We start from the raw sequence: 15,558 nt of genomic DNA, 5'->3' as shown, positions 1-15,558 counted from the left end.
ATGTTGGGTATGCTTATGTATACGATCTTGGTTTCAGAAAGACGCCAAGCTGTTCCGGTTCCACGTCTCATCACGTCTTACTGTATCCTTTTAGTGGTGGCATGGTATGCACATAGTATTCATATCACTCTTGCTTTAGCTCCTCATGGTTTTGGAACTTGTCAAAGTGGTAAATAAGAAAGGAAATTGGTGTCTCCTGCTTAAGGACCTTACATATTTTCTTATAGGGAATAGTTTTGCACATGAACGTATTATTGGTGGCGTTTAGGACCTGTCAATAACTTGTCAGCAATGGATTACATGTTAACATTTGTGCTAGTAGTGGCTACTCCCGGTCACGAGCATTAAATCCAAAGATTATAGAGATCTTATTTATGATTGAGACTCAGAATCAATAGGAACTTGTAACAAATTATTTTTCTTTTACTTTTTTTCTATGTTGTTAGCACGGTGTTATCCTCCCTTAGAATCTTCTTCTGGGTTTCTAGCTGCATGAGCTTTTTGATGTGATGAGAAAAAGTTGTTTCTTTGTCCCAAATGGTTCGAGCTGTGAGGTTTAGAGAGAAGATGTGTAATTCCTTGTCCACCTGACACATTATCATGTAGTTAAAACTGCGCCTCCTTCCAGCGCCAAATTTTTAAGAGTAATTTGGTATAAGTGATTTGTGCTCATGTTTTAATGTACTGCCATATGAATATGCGCCAGTATACATCGTTATTTGTCTTAATAGAAACATGTGAGATATATTATGTGGCTCATGACTGACTTTATATTGGTGATGACCGCACGGATCTTACTTCTCTAGTTGATGGTTCCTGCTACAAAGGGTGTTAATTAGGTATTGAAGCGTGTCACCATAGAAGATACTTGGATTTATAAATGCACCATGTGTGGGGATTGCCGGCATTACCAATTTCACGTTTATGTTGTACTAGCTGATAAACCGCGCCCTACGCGGTGTGAGTGACCGGAAATAGTTTTTCTTTAATCCATAAATTGTTGATGTAAATATAATGTAAACTTAATTGTTTTTTAAAAAATGATTGTGTAATTGGTTATGTGTAAATTAGGTATATTGTAAGGAAAAAATGTATAATAGTGTGCAATAACTTATATTAATTTATTATGAATTTAAGACAAAACAAAACATAAGATATAAAATTATTCCTGTCATAATAAAATTATGATTATAATATTAGAAGAAACATAGGTAAAAAACAATGTACTAATGGTCCCAAATTATAAAGAAATAAATAAAATTCTGAAAAAAAAACAAAATGCCGCGAAAAAGTTCTTCAGAACTCCTGGTTTGCAATTTTATACCAAGAAAAAACTAAGAATTAGTTTAACAAACTAAACATACCTACTTACCAAATTCACAAAATGAATTAATGGGATATACCTCTTTCTGAAAGCATTGATTTCTGGAACATCTTTGGGTTCAAAAATAATTTTGGAAAACCCATCAATGTTGGTCACATGATTCAGTCGACTTTAAAATGAAAAAAAAATTATTCAGCAATATATGAAGGGAATATCAGATCCAACAATTTGTTTATTACAAATTAGTACAATATATTACCTACTCCCCAATTAATTTGTCAAAATTGTAACACACAGAGTACAACATTTGCACTTGTAGAATTTCATAAGTCTTGGAAAACATGAGCAAGTGTTCCATAAGCGACACACTTGATGACAACACTACTGTAATCAGTAAAAAAAATTCGTTTAGACAATATGAAAGTAATTAAATGAGTAACTTTGAATTTCAAATGTGAAATACTTACTCCCTATCACATGATAATTCTCTCCATGTAATTTAAATATTTTGGGACCATTACGGCCTCTGTTAATTTAAATATAATTCTCCTCATTGTCTTGAAAGGTTTCAAATCGGAGATAGGGTTAAATCCAGCCATGAGTTTGCTTGAGAGTTTTTTTGCTTGAGATAATTTTCTGCTTGATAGAGAGGTAGAGAAGAATGATGATATGAGTCGATCAATTGTATTACAGTAAAAAAAATATACTACACGTTTTAATTAAGCGGAAGGTGTATAATGTGATTGAGCAATCAATCAGTTGTTACCATATTTGGCTAGTTCGAACAACTAAGTTTCCTAGAGATGCAAATTTGTCAATTTGCTTCAATCTTGCACTAATTAGATTATTTTAAAGATTGAACTTGTGCAGCAAGTATTGCATGATTATCCTGAATATTATTGTGTATTCAAACCCAAAAAATCAATCATAATGGCTTAGGGATAAATGCAAAGATATTATAGGAAACATCAAGAGGAAATATAGGAAATTCTGTAAAAGAAATCAATCAGAAAGAGGTGGTATAGGAAACAAATAGAAAACAAACTTTGATTGATCGTCAAACATTACTGGCACATAATATAAAAATACTAATGATAGAAAATCAATCACTTGGGCACGTATTGATCATCAAATACTTTTTAGTATTTTTAAGAAAACAAACTCTGATTGATCATCAAACATTAATTTTTTCGTTTCTTATAATTTTATTTGTTTTAATATGAAACTTGGTTATTGGCATCTATATTCATTTTGAATAAAAAAATTAGACCAAACGTATTTCCAGAAAAGAGTAAAGTTTTAGTATTGATACAAATTAATGAAAAAAATTCAGTTAAGGTAATTAACAAATTAATGAAAAAACTTCAGTTAAGGTAAATAAATGCAAGAAATAAATGATAACAACTTTTAATGTGCTATGTATATATGTGATACGAATATATGTAGATAAAGCTAAGGTAATTATAATGTTTTGATCAATGGCATGTTGTGTAATTAATGTAGTTAAAAAGGGGTTTTTAAATAAAATAGGTGAAAAAGCTTGTGGAGTTGACACCTAAGAAATGTCATACTTGTAATAAACACATGAACTAAAAGTTATTTATTTTAAATGCTCCTCAAATAATAAGAAAGAGATTATTTTAAAATGTATTTACTTTTTTTAATTTTCCAAACCTTGCGAGAGCCGACCATATCTTATTTTTTCACCAATAAAATCTAAATAAAAGCATGCTTTTCTCTCTCGCAATAATTAAGTAATTCACATCCCTTCTTGCTGTCATCTTGGATTCAAATCTTAATCCATTTAGTATCATTTATACTTCAATATTATTATCATCTTGTTTTTTTTTTTGAAAAACATTATCATCTTGTATAGAAACACAAAGCAATCTCAATGAGAAGTCCTTCTCTTTATTCAATCACTCAAAAGCTCAAGGTCACAAATCACAATCTTAATCAAAAACTCATAAGCTATGTCACAGCTTGACATCTTTTTATATAGGAATCAAAGTTTCCTAAACATAATAGGTTTAACGTAAAACAATATATCCTAATCGTTATAGATTTTCATAACACTTTAGGATTAGGTAGCTTCACTCTCAAGTTACTTCAAGCTTACTCCAACATCTTGTCCATAGATTATATATGTCATCGATCAAGCTTTTTGTTTGTTTAGTTGTCTCTCCAAAGTGCACCCAAAGGCTCAGCCTTCATAGTAATTTCTCATTTTTTTGGTAATATAGTTATTTCTTAGTTGTTCCATTGATAATCATGTTATCATGTTCTTGTCTTCCAAAACTATGACAGTTCTCAATCTCGCATGCAAAGGTTTCAAACATTTTCTTTAAGTTTATCTCTTTTTTGGATTTTTGTTTTGCACCTCGGATGCACCTTTTCAAGCTCTCTTTTAAAAATAAAAAAAATATTTACCCTTTTGCAACCGGTATTCTATGCTTCCAATTATATAGTACATGGCCTCTCTGTTTCTATGTGTTCTAAAATTTTACAAAACCAGATAAATTTAATTCGTCTAAGATAATTAAAGATGCAGAACAGTCTCCTGAAAAGTAAACTTTAAACACTTTAAACCTAAATGGTACGTATGTACCATGATGTTTTGTCTTTCTATATCAAATATTTTCTCGCATGTTACAGTTGGTTCTGAACATGAAACCTTGGTATTAAAAACGTTGGAACTTTACGATTTAAAAACCGTAAGAACTCGTTTTCTCGAATAACATTCGGATTGATCGTATAAAATGGCAATGGTTAGCTGAACACCTAGAATTTCCTACGCTATACGAGGAATTTGAATGTTCTTCGGAATCGACGTCGTTTCGAAGCGCTCTTTTTATAAAATCATAAAAACGTTTAACTCGGAAAACGACCCGAAAGGGCCCAGAACGCAGCAAAGAGCCCACTTACGATTTTATGCGAAATGAAGCCTAGTCGTTACTAAAGTTTATCATTTGTTACCCAGAAGAAGATAAATGTCAAGTTCGGAGGATAAATGTGAAGTTTTTGAAGATAAACACAAAGATCGAAGAAAAATGGAATATTTACGCGAAGCGACAAAATCGACCGAGGGAAGAAAAGGAAAAAGCAAACCACCTTAGAAGGAGTATATAAGAGGATAGAAGTTGAAGGTGCAAAGGGAGGACAATTCTTTTTACTCTTAGAACTCTCTTCAGTTAGAAACTTTTAGGCATTATTCTCGACAAGTTTTGTGTCTATGACTGGCACTCGATTACTAGACGAACTCGCCCAGGCAGTTTGATCTCTTGTTCTACTCTTTCAATCGAACTACGTTTGGCTTGATCCTCGAAAGGGGTACGTAGGCAGCTTTTCATAAGGTTCAGCCTGAAATCAATCAAAACCTTTCTCGTATCTTTTTTGTCTTCTGTTATAGAGCTGCGACTCAACTAGGTTTAAGGTTTTAGGTTGCTAGAACTAAGTAATTCGCTGACAGCTCTTGCGGCTGAAGCTTTTATAATCTCTTGTAATGATCGCAACGCTCTTACGCGGATTCCAAATAAGATCTACTTTTTTCTATGAGTTCGTTTTGTTATCTTTTCGTATTTTCTGCATTCGTTTCGTTACTTGTCGTTAGCTCTCGCAGAGAATCCGGGACCTCAGCGGAAGTTAGGGTTTCTTGACTTTCCTTCGATTGCGGAAATCGACGGTGTGAATTTCGGTTCCCACAGTATTGGTGGGAGAGACGACGGTTTCGGATCTAAGCACTTATATTACCACCATGACTAGGGATTCCACGATGAGGTCTCCATGTGACATGGCAGAGTGAATCGTTGTCTCAAACGAGTTCTTGAACCACAGTGAAGGCATTTCCGTTCCTCCATTGTGGTGGTTATGATCTGGAAATCTTCGACCGAGATATATATTTGGTTTGATGCTACAAACAGTTGTTAGACAATACAAATTTTGTTAACTGCAACAAAATATGTTTCAGAATAGGTTACATTATGCTTGTTGTTAACTAGGACATGTTTTATTAACTGCACTAACTTGATTACAAAGTGGTGATTGTTAGATAGTTTGTTAGTTGATACATTGTTGTTTTGTACTGTGTTTGTTTGATGATACATAATTTGTTATCTGATAAATGTTTTCCTAGTTTTATACAATGTTCAATACAACATAATGAATATTCACTATTAAGTAGTATAACATTTCATTTAGCTAACTATGAAGATGATAAATGTCCAAAAAATGTATCAATTTGTGTTATTGTTTAATATATTACATGTTTTGACACATTTTTGTATTATGTATCAACTAAGCGAGTATATATATATCAAACAATATATTAGTTGAGAAACCATCTATCAAATCATGTATCAGTTAACACATTATGTATCAGCTAACAAATTATGTATCAGTTGGAAAACTATGACGACCTTATTTATTGGTCTTGTTACTATTTTATTAGTCGTTACCGATGCGTGTAACATGATAACATATAACTTAACATGTGAATATCTAATTTATTTAGTAAATATATTTGTTAAGTTAAGGGTTGTATGTTATGTTTATACTTTCACTTATGAGACATACAATAGCATATAGGATATTCACCTGAATGTTAACAAACCATGACCTTCACCAGTCAAAATAGCGTTTAACATATAACATTAACTAACGGATAATTTATAAGTTATCTAATAATATTTATGTTTTATTGATTACTCACCGTAAACACCAAAATGCTAATTTGTATATCATATTATTTGCTTATTGTTATCAATTTATTCAACATAATGTAGTTTAGGTTAATGTTATAAGAAAGATAATATATATTTTAATTCTTCATCAATAAGGTCACTGTGATTATTAAATTATAATATATGCTAAACATTCTATTTGTTGTTTAATATTTCCTATTATTTTGTGTCAAATTATGTACATAGTCTACACAAAAACTGAAGCCAGCCTGTGGTGAAGAAGCTTACCTAGGACCAAACCTACTTCTACAAACAGTGGCCTACGATGACCTCTCTCACAGCTCACAGTTGTTTCTTCTGCCAAAGGTAAGGGGTATTTTGTCCTCTCAGTATACAAAATGTATGAAACAGTTCTTTTATTTTATAATCAAGGATACTTACTTAATTTAGATTGATTTTAAGTGTACATAGCTAAATCACCCATTATTTAATTAAAATTAAATTAAATAAACATCTATTCGTAAGTTAAAAAGGTAAAAATGAAAATAGTGTATAGAAGTTGAATTGGAAATGTTGAATGATACTTTTTTGAAACAAGAAAAATGGTGTTGAACAAAAAAAAATGGTAGATGTCAGTTTTAAGAAACAAATAGAGTATATGTTAGGGTTCAAATGGCAACATGCGGGACAAATGCGGAACAACTGTTGTGCGGTCCTAATAGTAACAAAAATATATAGATTCATAAGTATATATAAAGATTTTTGTTACTATTAAATGCGGTGTGAGTATAAACATTCAGAACAATTAGTGTTTAAAATTGAAAGACTAAATTATTACTCCATTTATTTCATACTTCCTCCGTTTCATGGACATTTTAGAATGTTATTTTATATTTCTAACTAGAGAAAATCCGCGCTTCGCGCGGAAATTTATTTCATTATTTTATTTTAACATTTGTTTCAATGTAAATTATGTTAATTTAATTATATATGGAATGTTATTTTTATAATTTCTTTTTAAATTTTTATTATTTTTTTCCGTCGAGCTCGTTTCCCAAATTTAGTTTCCTTGAGATTAACTAAAATTTTTAATATGATTGTTGAGATTATTAATGAAGTTGTGTTCTATTTTTACTATGTCAGTTCATATATTTTAATCTGTTTGGTTTAGTATAAGTTATCTAATTTCATTATGTTATTTTTGTTATCAGATTATTTTACATAATATTTTTTATTGGACTAAGCAAGTGTATATAGTTTTAGTTTCATATCAGTACTACAATAATGGTTGAAGCTTTTATTTTAGTATTTTAAAAAGTTCACATTTGATAAAGTACAATAATTTTACATTTTTGTGTTCACAATACTTATAAACATATACTTATTTTAGCATTAATTTTTGGACAATGATTATTAGGAACATATGACTGGCTTTATAGCCAGTACGAAACAGAAAGCAGCAGACTAATTTTTTAAGTTACATACATGCCTAAGGATAATTGTTAGTCGACCCAGTAATTAAAATTTTTCATATGCTAAATGAATGGCTCGTCGATTAATGGAAACTATTTGAAGGAAACTCAAATATGATTGTCTTTATAGTTCTTACGAAAGAAAAAGGTTAAAGTTGAATCTAAATAACGCTAAACGAATGGCTCGTCGATTAATGGAAAATATTTGAAGGAAACTCAAATATGATTGTCTTTATACTTCTTATGAAGAAAAAGGTTAAAGTTGAATCTAAATAATGTTATCCTGGAAACTAACATCCATGCTTATGCCTCATTCCAGTAGCAACCATGTGGACACATATTACACATAACATATCAGGTGCAATATTCATTTCCTTTGCTTTTTAGCAACAAATTCTAACATCTCTTTCATTTATTGGTTTATACAAAATTATTGTATGGTTAGATTGTATTGTTTTTACTTTCTTTAAGTTAAACCCGCAAACAGAAAGGTTCACTGATATGTTTGCAAATATGATAAGAAAAGCCCAATACAATTGTCTGATAGTTCAAAGAAAATAGTACACAGCAGATGTAGTTGTAAAAGTGACAACTATTATGCTTAAGCATTATTTTAGCTTCTGTGAAAGACGTCAGAAGCAGAGAGTTTTTTTCCAGATGGGCCACCAGTGGTCGTTTCAGAAAATATTACCCTCACATTTCCATCAACACCGACACTGATCTTGGTTGGAAGTGTCTTTACTCCTGGCATATCATCACCAGGGCCACCATTGCCGTCTTATTATCACAAACATACACATTGTCATCTCCATGGGTGGCAAAGAAAATTTTAGGTGGTGAGTAGCTTATTTCCACAACAAAATTTTGGATTGGTAGATGCTGATTGCTGATGCAAGTATGGAACTTATGAAACACAAGAATCGGTTTCACAATCTCAGATGATGATGTTCTAAAGAAACTAAGGCTCACCTTTTATAGGATTAGAGACACTGCCTTACAGAGGAATAAGACGCATTCAATAACAGATTGTGCTCATAGATGGGTGATGGAGTTAAAGAGAACGATAAAGAGGATGAATCATTTAGGAGTAACATTTCGGTTTCATAAAGAAAAGACAGAATGCCAGAGATTCACAGAAGCCTGTTCAACATGGATTGAAATCGAAACTCCATAGATGTTTCAGAGATCGAAGTAGAAAACTCTCGGCTTCATCGTGGAAGAAGCACACGAAACCCTAATAATCATGCAGTTGATCTAATTATTTTGGGCTGAATCACGGGAATAAGGCTCACTAAATCATGAGAAACACAAAACTGAAACGCAGCCCAATTTAACTTTTAATGAAACGGTGAGTTTTAAAAGTAGGGACAGGTGTCGCGCTCACAGAAACGGAGCAGGCGAACTTGAACGATGGAGGAAGAGCGGCCGTTCTGTAAATCAGAGAGGAAGAACAAAGTGTTAGCCATTTCAGTTACTGTGATGCTGCTTAGTTTAAAATGAATGAGAGGATGATTCTAAAAGCAGGAACTCATACCTTTTTATAGCATAACTTTCACCGACTTGCAGTCCCAAGAGTCGCATTTAATATAGATGATGGGTGCTCGGTTGATGGAAGGCTTTATGACAGAATTTTGGTTACTGGTCTTGTCTCTCAACCGACAAGAAGAAGGTGAAAGATCGGCTGCGCGATAAAGAAACTCTAGTTCTATCTCGACATCGTATGCCGGAGACGAAAGCTATGCGCAAAACCCTAATACTAAAACGACGTTAAGAAGCGCGTTTACATCTGGATGAAAAGGCATGTAAGACCTAGTTTAACTAAATATCCACGAAACCACATTTAAATGAAACACGGAGTATCTGTGTGTTTAGACACGTGTCGCCTTCTGGGAAGGGTATTTTCTGACGTGGCTGAATGAAGAGGAGTGATTTGTGTTCTTTATATTAATAGATGAATAATTTAAAAGGAAAATTCAGTTTAACTTTATTCTTTTAATGTATTAGTTAGATAGAGAAATTCATTTAGTATGTGAACATGAATAAAAAAATGTTAAATCATTTTTTAATATTTGTGAAAATTTAGCAGATGACATTCTTTGTAAAATAGAAAGAGCATTAAGTATTATTTTAATTTTTAAAACTTTTTCATTATAAGTGCCATTTTTTTATCTCCAGTGCAAGAATGATTTTTTTTTTCAATTTTACTCATATTATTTTACTTTATTAATTAACATAATCAAACAAAATAAGGAGATTATAGACCAAATACAATATGATTACACTATTTAAAGTGTGAGAGTTAAATTTTTTAAAAACTATTATTACTAATCAATCAAATTTGTATGTCGAATCATAAAAAAAATATGGAAATTATAAGTGAAGAAAATGAAATGAAGATTGCCCTTTAAAAAAAAAAATGAAGATTGCGTACGGAGCTATGGTCCTTACTCCTTATGGAGCATGCATGAGAGAGTTCAGAGATATTTTCCTTCAGTTTTGGTGTAGAAAATCTTCTAAAGTAAAAATAAGGAAACAATTCTTCATCATATAAAGCAACCAACAAGTGATAGATTAGCCAACGTGGTGGGTCCAAATTACATGAGAGGAGAACCACCCATGTGTGGCAGCTTTTCTTCATCTATAGAACCCCTCCATTGTCCCCCACAAGTGACCGACGCTCCACCGCCTCCGACTTCCACACCCTGGCGAGAATTGTCCCATCTTATAACTTACTCTTATCTTATAACTTTGTTCTTCTGCTTTGTTCATGATTTAATTTCCAACAAAATAAAGATTTTTCTTTATAATCCATACTATTTTGAGTCCATTAAAACAATATGCAGAACGCTTGAATGGAAAGCGAACTTCAAACCCAGTTGGTAATAAAGTTGTCTTTCTCTATTTTTTTGTTCTTTTTTCTTATGTTTCATGTCACCAGTTGTTCTGAACATGAAAGTTTTGGTACTAAAGATAAAACATTTGGTTTGTTTATGAAATGTTAAAACTAATTTTGATAATTCGTTTTAGGTTGGAAGTGAGACACTCTCACTTCCTCAAGTAACATGGCAGCGGAAGTTGAACAGCAAAGTAAAGAACCCTTCTGAGTTCAAGATGAGTACAAGCGATTTTCTTCACCTGGTACCATTCTTTCTCCATAAAAGATTAAATCAAAACGAAAATAGATTAAAAGGACAAATTTGATTCAGTTATTTGGATACCAAAAAGCATTCTTATTATTGGTATGAATGAGAGAATACTAACACCTCTTTCTCTCTGCCTTTTTTGAAGTTTCCAATAGGCTATAGATTGTGGCGTCACACTAAACAAGAGGCAGCAAAAGGAAAAGTAAGTTGTTTTCTATTCACAAAACATTGATTTTTATCTAGTACCAAATTCTCAAGCTCCCATGTTTGTTTGATAACTTCCAGGTATCCATTTACGATATCTTCAAAAAGAAGAATGTAAAAGGCAACCATGGTGTCCCTTTAGGTGGAGTTGGGTATGCATAAACAAATGACAGAAGATCAATTCTCGATAACCAACCTCAGATCTTGTCTAGATATGTTATTAATAAACCAAACCGAACATTTTTATAGTGCAGGAAGCATCGGAAGGAGTTACAAAGGTGAGTTTCAGCAGTTCAAGCTCTTCCCTAAAGTTTGTGAAGAAGCTCCAATCCTCACAAATCAGTTCTCTGTAAGTGTCCTCTCTTGTCATGACACATTACGAACACAAAGATGTATACTTTTGATTGCTTCTCTAATGCATTTTGATAATCATTTATAGGTTTTTGTTTCGAGACCCGGTGGTGTAAATTACTCAACTGTTCTATGCGCAACAAGTCCAGAGTCTGCAAAGTAAGTCACTTAATAACTTTGCATGGAGCATTTGAGCACAAGCATTGTTGTTTATTAACTTGAGTTGTCTATGCAGTGGTAGAACAGAAGATTTAGGAATAGAGTCATGGGATTGGAAGATAAAGGGGGACAAATCTACGTATCATGCTCTGTATCCTAGGTCTTGGACTGTCTTCAACGGTATGAAATGATCTCTAATAATGGTTCATTGTAGATCAACATGCATTAGATTGATGATTCATAAAATGCATGGACTTTGGAGAACAGAGCCTGACCCTAAACTCAGAATAGTTTCTCGTCAAGTCTCTCCCTTTATACCGAATAACTACAAGGAAAGCAGTTTTCCAGTATCCGTTTTCGCTTTTACGGTAAGAAAATTTCCCCGAATAAAAAAAAAAAGAATATTCCTGATAAACTTTGATACCAGTACATCATATTACATGTATGTGCTTTTTGGCTAATGTTTACAGGCGACTAATCTTGGAAAAGAAGAAGCAACGGTTACTTTGCTCTTTACATGGGAGGTGACTAATTTCAAACCAAAAAAGAGACATATATTGTTCATATCTTTAAACATTCGTGCCAATTTTTGTCTCTGTATAAATTTAGAACTCAGTGGGAGGAGCTTCTGGGTTTACTGGAGAACACTTCAACTCATCAATAATGTAAGAATCTGCATCTTGATCTCTACTGCCACTGCTTTTGTTCTTTGCTTCTGACACAAGAAACTGATTTCTAATGCAATATACCTCAGGGAAAGAGATGGAGTACATGCAATAGCTTTACATCACAAGTAAAACCTCTTTTATTTGAGACCCTTTGGTGATTTAAAATTCCTCTGTTTTGAGGCAAGGATTAGTGTCGGTTTGAGGATATTTTTAGTTAGTATGATGACATGAATGGTTAACAGACTCAACTTTAACCAATTTAGTCGGTATGTTTATTAACTTACAGAACAGCCAATGGACACCCACCAGTTACTTACGCCATTGCAGCGCAAGAAACAGACGATGTTAGTGTCTCTGAGTGTCCATGCTTCTTGGTTTCTGGTTATTCTCCTAATGAAATCACACCAAGAGCTATGTGGGATGAGATCAAAAAGGTTTCCCTATTTTTCCGCAAACCTTCTTTTAAACCAATCAAAGAAAGATCTAAAGGTTTCTGAACTTCTTTTTTTTTTTTTTTGTAGAACAAATCATTCGACCAATTGCCTTGTGAGCCAGGCTCACCTTCGAGACCTGGAACAGCCATTGGAGCAGCCATAGCTGCTAAAGTGAAGGTCCCTCCAGGTTGTGACCGTACAGTCACGTTTTCTCTCTCATGGGACTGTCCTGAAGTGCGGTTTAATGAGAGGACTTACCACAGGTGTGGCCTGATAATTCACATTTCCATGTATTTACACATATCTTGCATGTTAAAATCCTTAATATTTTACAGACGATACACAAGATTCTATGGCTCTTTAGGCGACGCAGCAGTGAATATGGCTCGTGACGCTCTTCTTAGTACGCTTGTGCAATTCTATATATATATATATATATATAAATTATTTTTTTCACTTCTATTGCATTCTAATATGACGTTTCTTGTTCTTAATACAAAAACAAGATTATGGTAATTGGGAGTCTCAGATTGAAGAATGGCAAAACACTATTCTTTTAGACACTTCACTCCCTGATTGGTAACCTATCTTTGATTCTCATCTCCAACAATCGATGACGAGAAGATTATAACCTTTCATCAAAAAAAGAAAAGAAAAGATTATAACCTTTCATCAAAAAAAGAAAAGAAAAGATTATAACCTAAGAATTTTTCAGGTATAGAGTCACTCTATTCAACGAACTATACTATTTCAACTCTGGAGGAGCTATCTGGACAGGTAATTAGTTAATCACAAACCGACAACTCAAGAAAATTTCTGACTCTCTCATTGATTACTGATTATCCATAGATGGCTTGCCCTACAAGCAAACTACAGAAAGAAGCACTGAACAGAACAGTAATGATACAGACATCCTCCAGAAAATCAATGCGGTTTGTGATCAGGTTCACCACTCTCCTCAGTCTCAAAACGCGGAAGAGAACATTGGACAATTCTTATACCTCGAAGGAATTGAGTATCTAATGTACAACACTTACGACGTTCACTTCTACTCTTCCTTTCCACTTCTCATTCTCTTCTCTAAGCTCGAACTCAGCATCCAGAGAGACTTTGCAGCAGCGGTTATGTTCCAAGATCCCACCAAGAAAGAGATCATGAGCTCCGGCGAGTTGGTTCCAAGAAAACTGCTAGGATCGGTTCCTCACGACATCGGTCTAAACAATCCTTGGCTTGAACTAAACGCGTATAACTTGTTCAACACGGATCGTTGGAAAGACTTGAACGCCAAGTTTGTTCTTCAAGTCTACAGAGACGTGGTTGCAACCGGAGATTATAGCTTCGCAAGAGCGGTTTGGCCATCTGTTTACCTAGCGGTGGCTTATTTGGATCAGTTCGATAAGGACGAGGACGGTATGATTGAGAACGAAGGGTTACCGGACCAGACATACGACACGTGGAGTGTTACAGGCGTTAGTGCTTATTGCGGCGGTCTTTATGTCGCTGCTCTTCAAGCTGCGTCTGCGTTTGCTACTATTGTTGGGGAAAACGTTGTCGCGTTTTACTTCAACGCAAAGTATGAAAAGGCGAAAACCGTTTACGAGAAGCTGTGGAACGGTTCTTACTTCGATTATGATAACAGCGGTAGCGACTCGAGCTCCTCGATTCTTGCTGATCAGTTGGCTGGACAATGGTAAGACTCAAGTCAACCGCTGAATTTTCGTTTTATCAGTCTCAATCGCAGTAGCTAAGTGACTGAGTATTTGTAGGTACGCGAGAGCGTGCGGACTGAAGCCAATAACGAAAGAAGAGTGGATAAAGAAAGCACTCGAGACGATCCATGAGTTTAATGTGATGAAGGTAAGAGGAGGGACACGTGGCGCTGTGAATGGGATGTCTCCGGATGGACAAGTGGACACGAACTCGCTGGTTTCGAAAGAGGTTTGGGCTGGGACCACTTACTCTGTTGCAGCTTGTATGATTCAAGAAGGACAAAGAGAGAAAGGGTTTCAGACAGCAAGTGGAATCTATGAGGCTGTTTGGTCTGATCGTGGTCTCAGGTATAACAAATAAGCTCATTTTTCTGCTTTCTTTGGAGAAGCTAAAGCATAAACTAGCAACAGCCTTGGATTCGATTTCCCTTGCTAACTTTTTGTGAGCTCTGTGTGTGTTGGTGCAGTTGCTCTTTTCAGACACCAGAAGCGTGGAACATGAATGATGAATACAGGTCTCTCTGTTATATGAGACCTCTTGCTATATGGGCTATACAATGGGCATTGACACCAATACAAACTTTTGGAGGAGAGAAGCAGAACTTGATGGCGGGAGATGAAGACGAAAGTGATTTGTTGTTAAGACAGCACAATGGGTTTAAAGAAGTGGCTCGTTATGTGAAAATAGCAAAGAGCACTGAACATAGAAGCCTTCTCCAAGAAAAGTACGAGGCCATCCTCAAGACATTTCACTTGTAGCTTATATTGATTCTAAGTCTTGGATGCAACATTTTTGCATCAAATATTATTAGCACTAGCGCAGTGTTATAAAATATGCTATACACTAGCCGGGCTCGGCGGCCACTTACCGTATAGCATACTGTATATACGGAAGGGTATATACCGAAACCACTTTCTTATATACATATATAATATAGTATTGATAATATAGTAGATATAAAAAAGTCATCTTCTCCACGGAACTGACTGGCGGAATTCTAAGCTATGAAAGGACGCTACCACGACTTCAAGATCTTCCAAGTACCAAGGGCCCAGAACAAGACGGCGGATACTTTAGCCAAGACTGCAAGAACTTTTCATAGAGATTTACTGTTTATTGGTTGTTCTGTCCCGGTTAGATTCCCAGACCACCTCTAGTTTAACAGATATAATAGCCTTTTGATGTAAAAAAAGAAGAAGAAGTTATCTTCAAATATACCTTTAGATTAATTAAATAAGTATCATTTATATTAGTACTTAGTATAATTTTATGGTTTAATCAATAAAAATATAATAGATATAAATTGTAAACATAAAGTATCATATATATATATATATATATATATGAAATAGTTAAACAATAAATATTTGAAAATTTCATATATTTCTGGTTAAAATACTAATTTTGATCATAG

The 15,558-nt window shown here is 34.0% G+C and overlaps 1 protein-coding gene across 1 annotated transcript; it reads left to right on the top strand.

The window, feature by feature from the left end:
* Positions 1-10,022: 10,022 nt before the first annotated feature.
* LOC106327092 (non-lysosomal glucosylceramidase) lies at positions 10,023-15,092 on the top strand. Its single transcript, XM_013765116.1, has 19 exons — positions 10,023-10,354; positions 10,503-10,613; positions 10,764-10,820; positions 10,904-10,974; positions 11,072-11,171; positions 11,262-11,332; positions 11,409-11,512; positions 11,600-11,700; positions 11,803-11,856; positions 11,942-11,997; positions 12,087-12,125; positions 12,287-12,434; positions 12,522-12,697; positions 12,770-12,837; positions 12,941-13,013; positions 13,150-13,211; positions 13,284-14,124; positions 14,201-14,491; positions 14,611-15,092. Exons 1-19 carry the CDS (start codon positions 10,328-10,330, stop codon positions 14,900-14,902), a joined length of 2,742 nt encoding a protein of 913 aa, XP_013620570.1. The 5' UTR covers positions 10,023-10,327; the 3' UTR covers positions 14,903-15,092.
* The last annotated feature ends 466 nt before the right edge of the window (positions 15,093-15,558 follow it).

The sequence above is a fragment of the Brassica oleracea genome, chromosome C2 (genome assembly GCF_000695525.1).
Source record: "Brassica oleracea var. oleracea cultivar TO1000 chromosome C2, BOL, whole genome shotgun sequence".
Classification (NCBI taxonomy): Eukaryota; Viridiplantae; Streptophyta; class Magnoliopsida; order Brassicales; family Brassicaceae; genus Brassica; species Brassica oleracea.
This window is presented reverse-complemented; position numbering and strand designations above follow the sequence as displayed.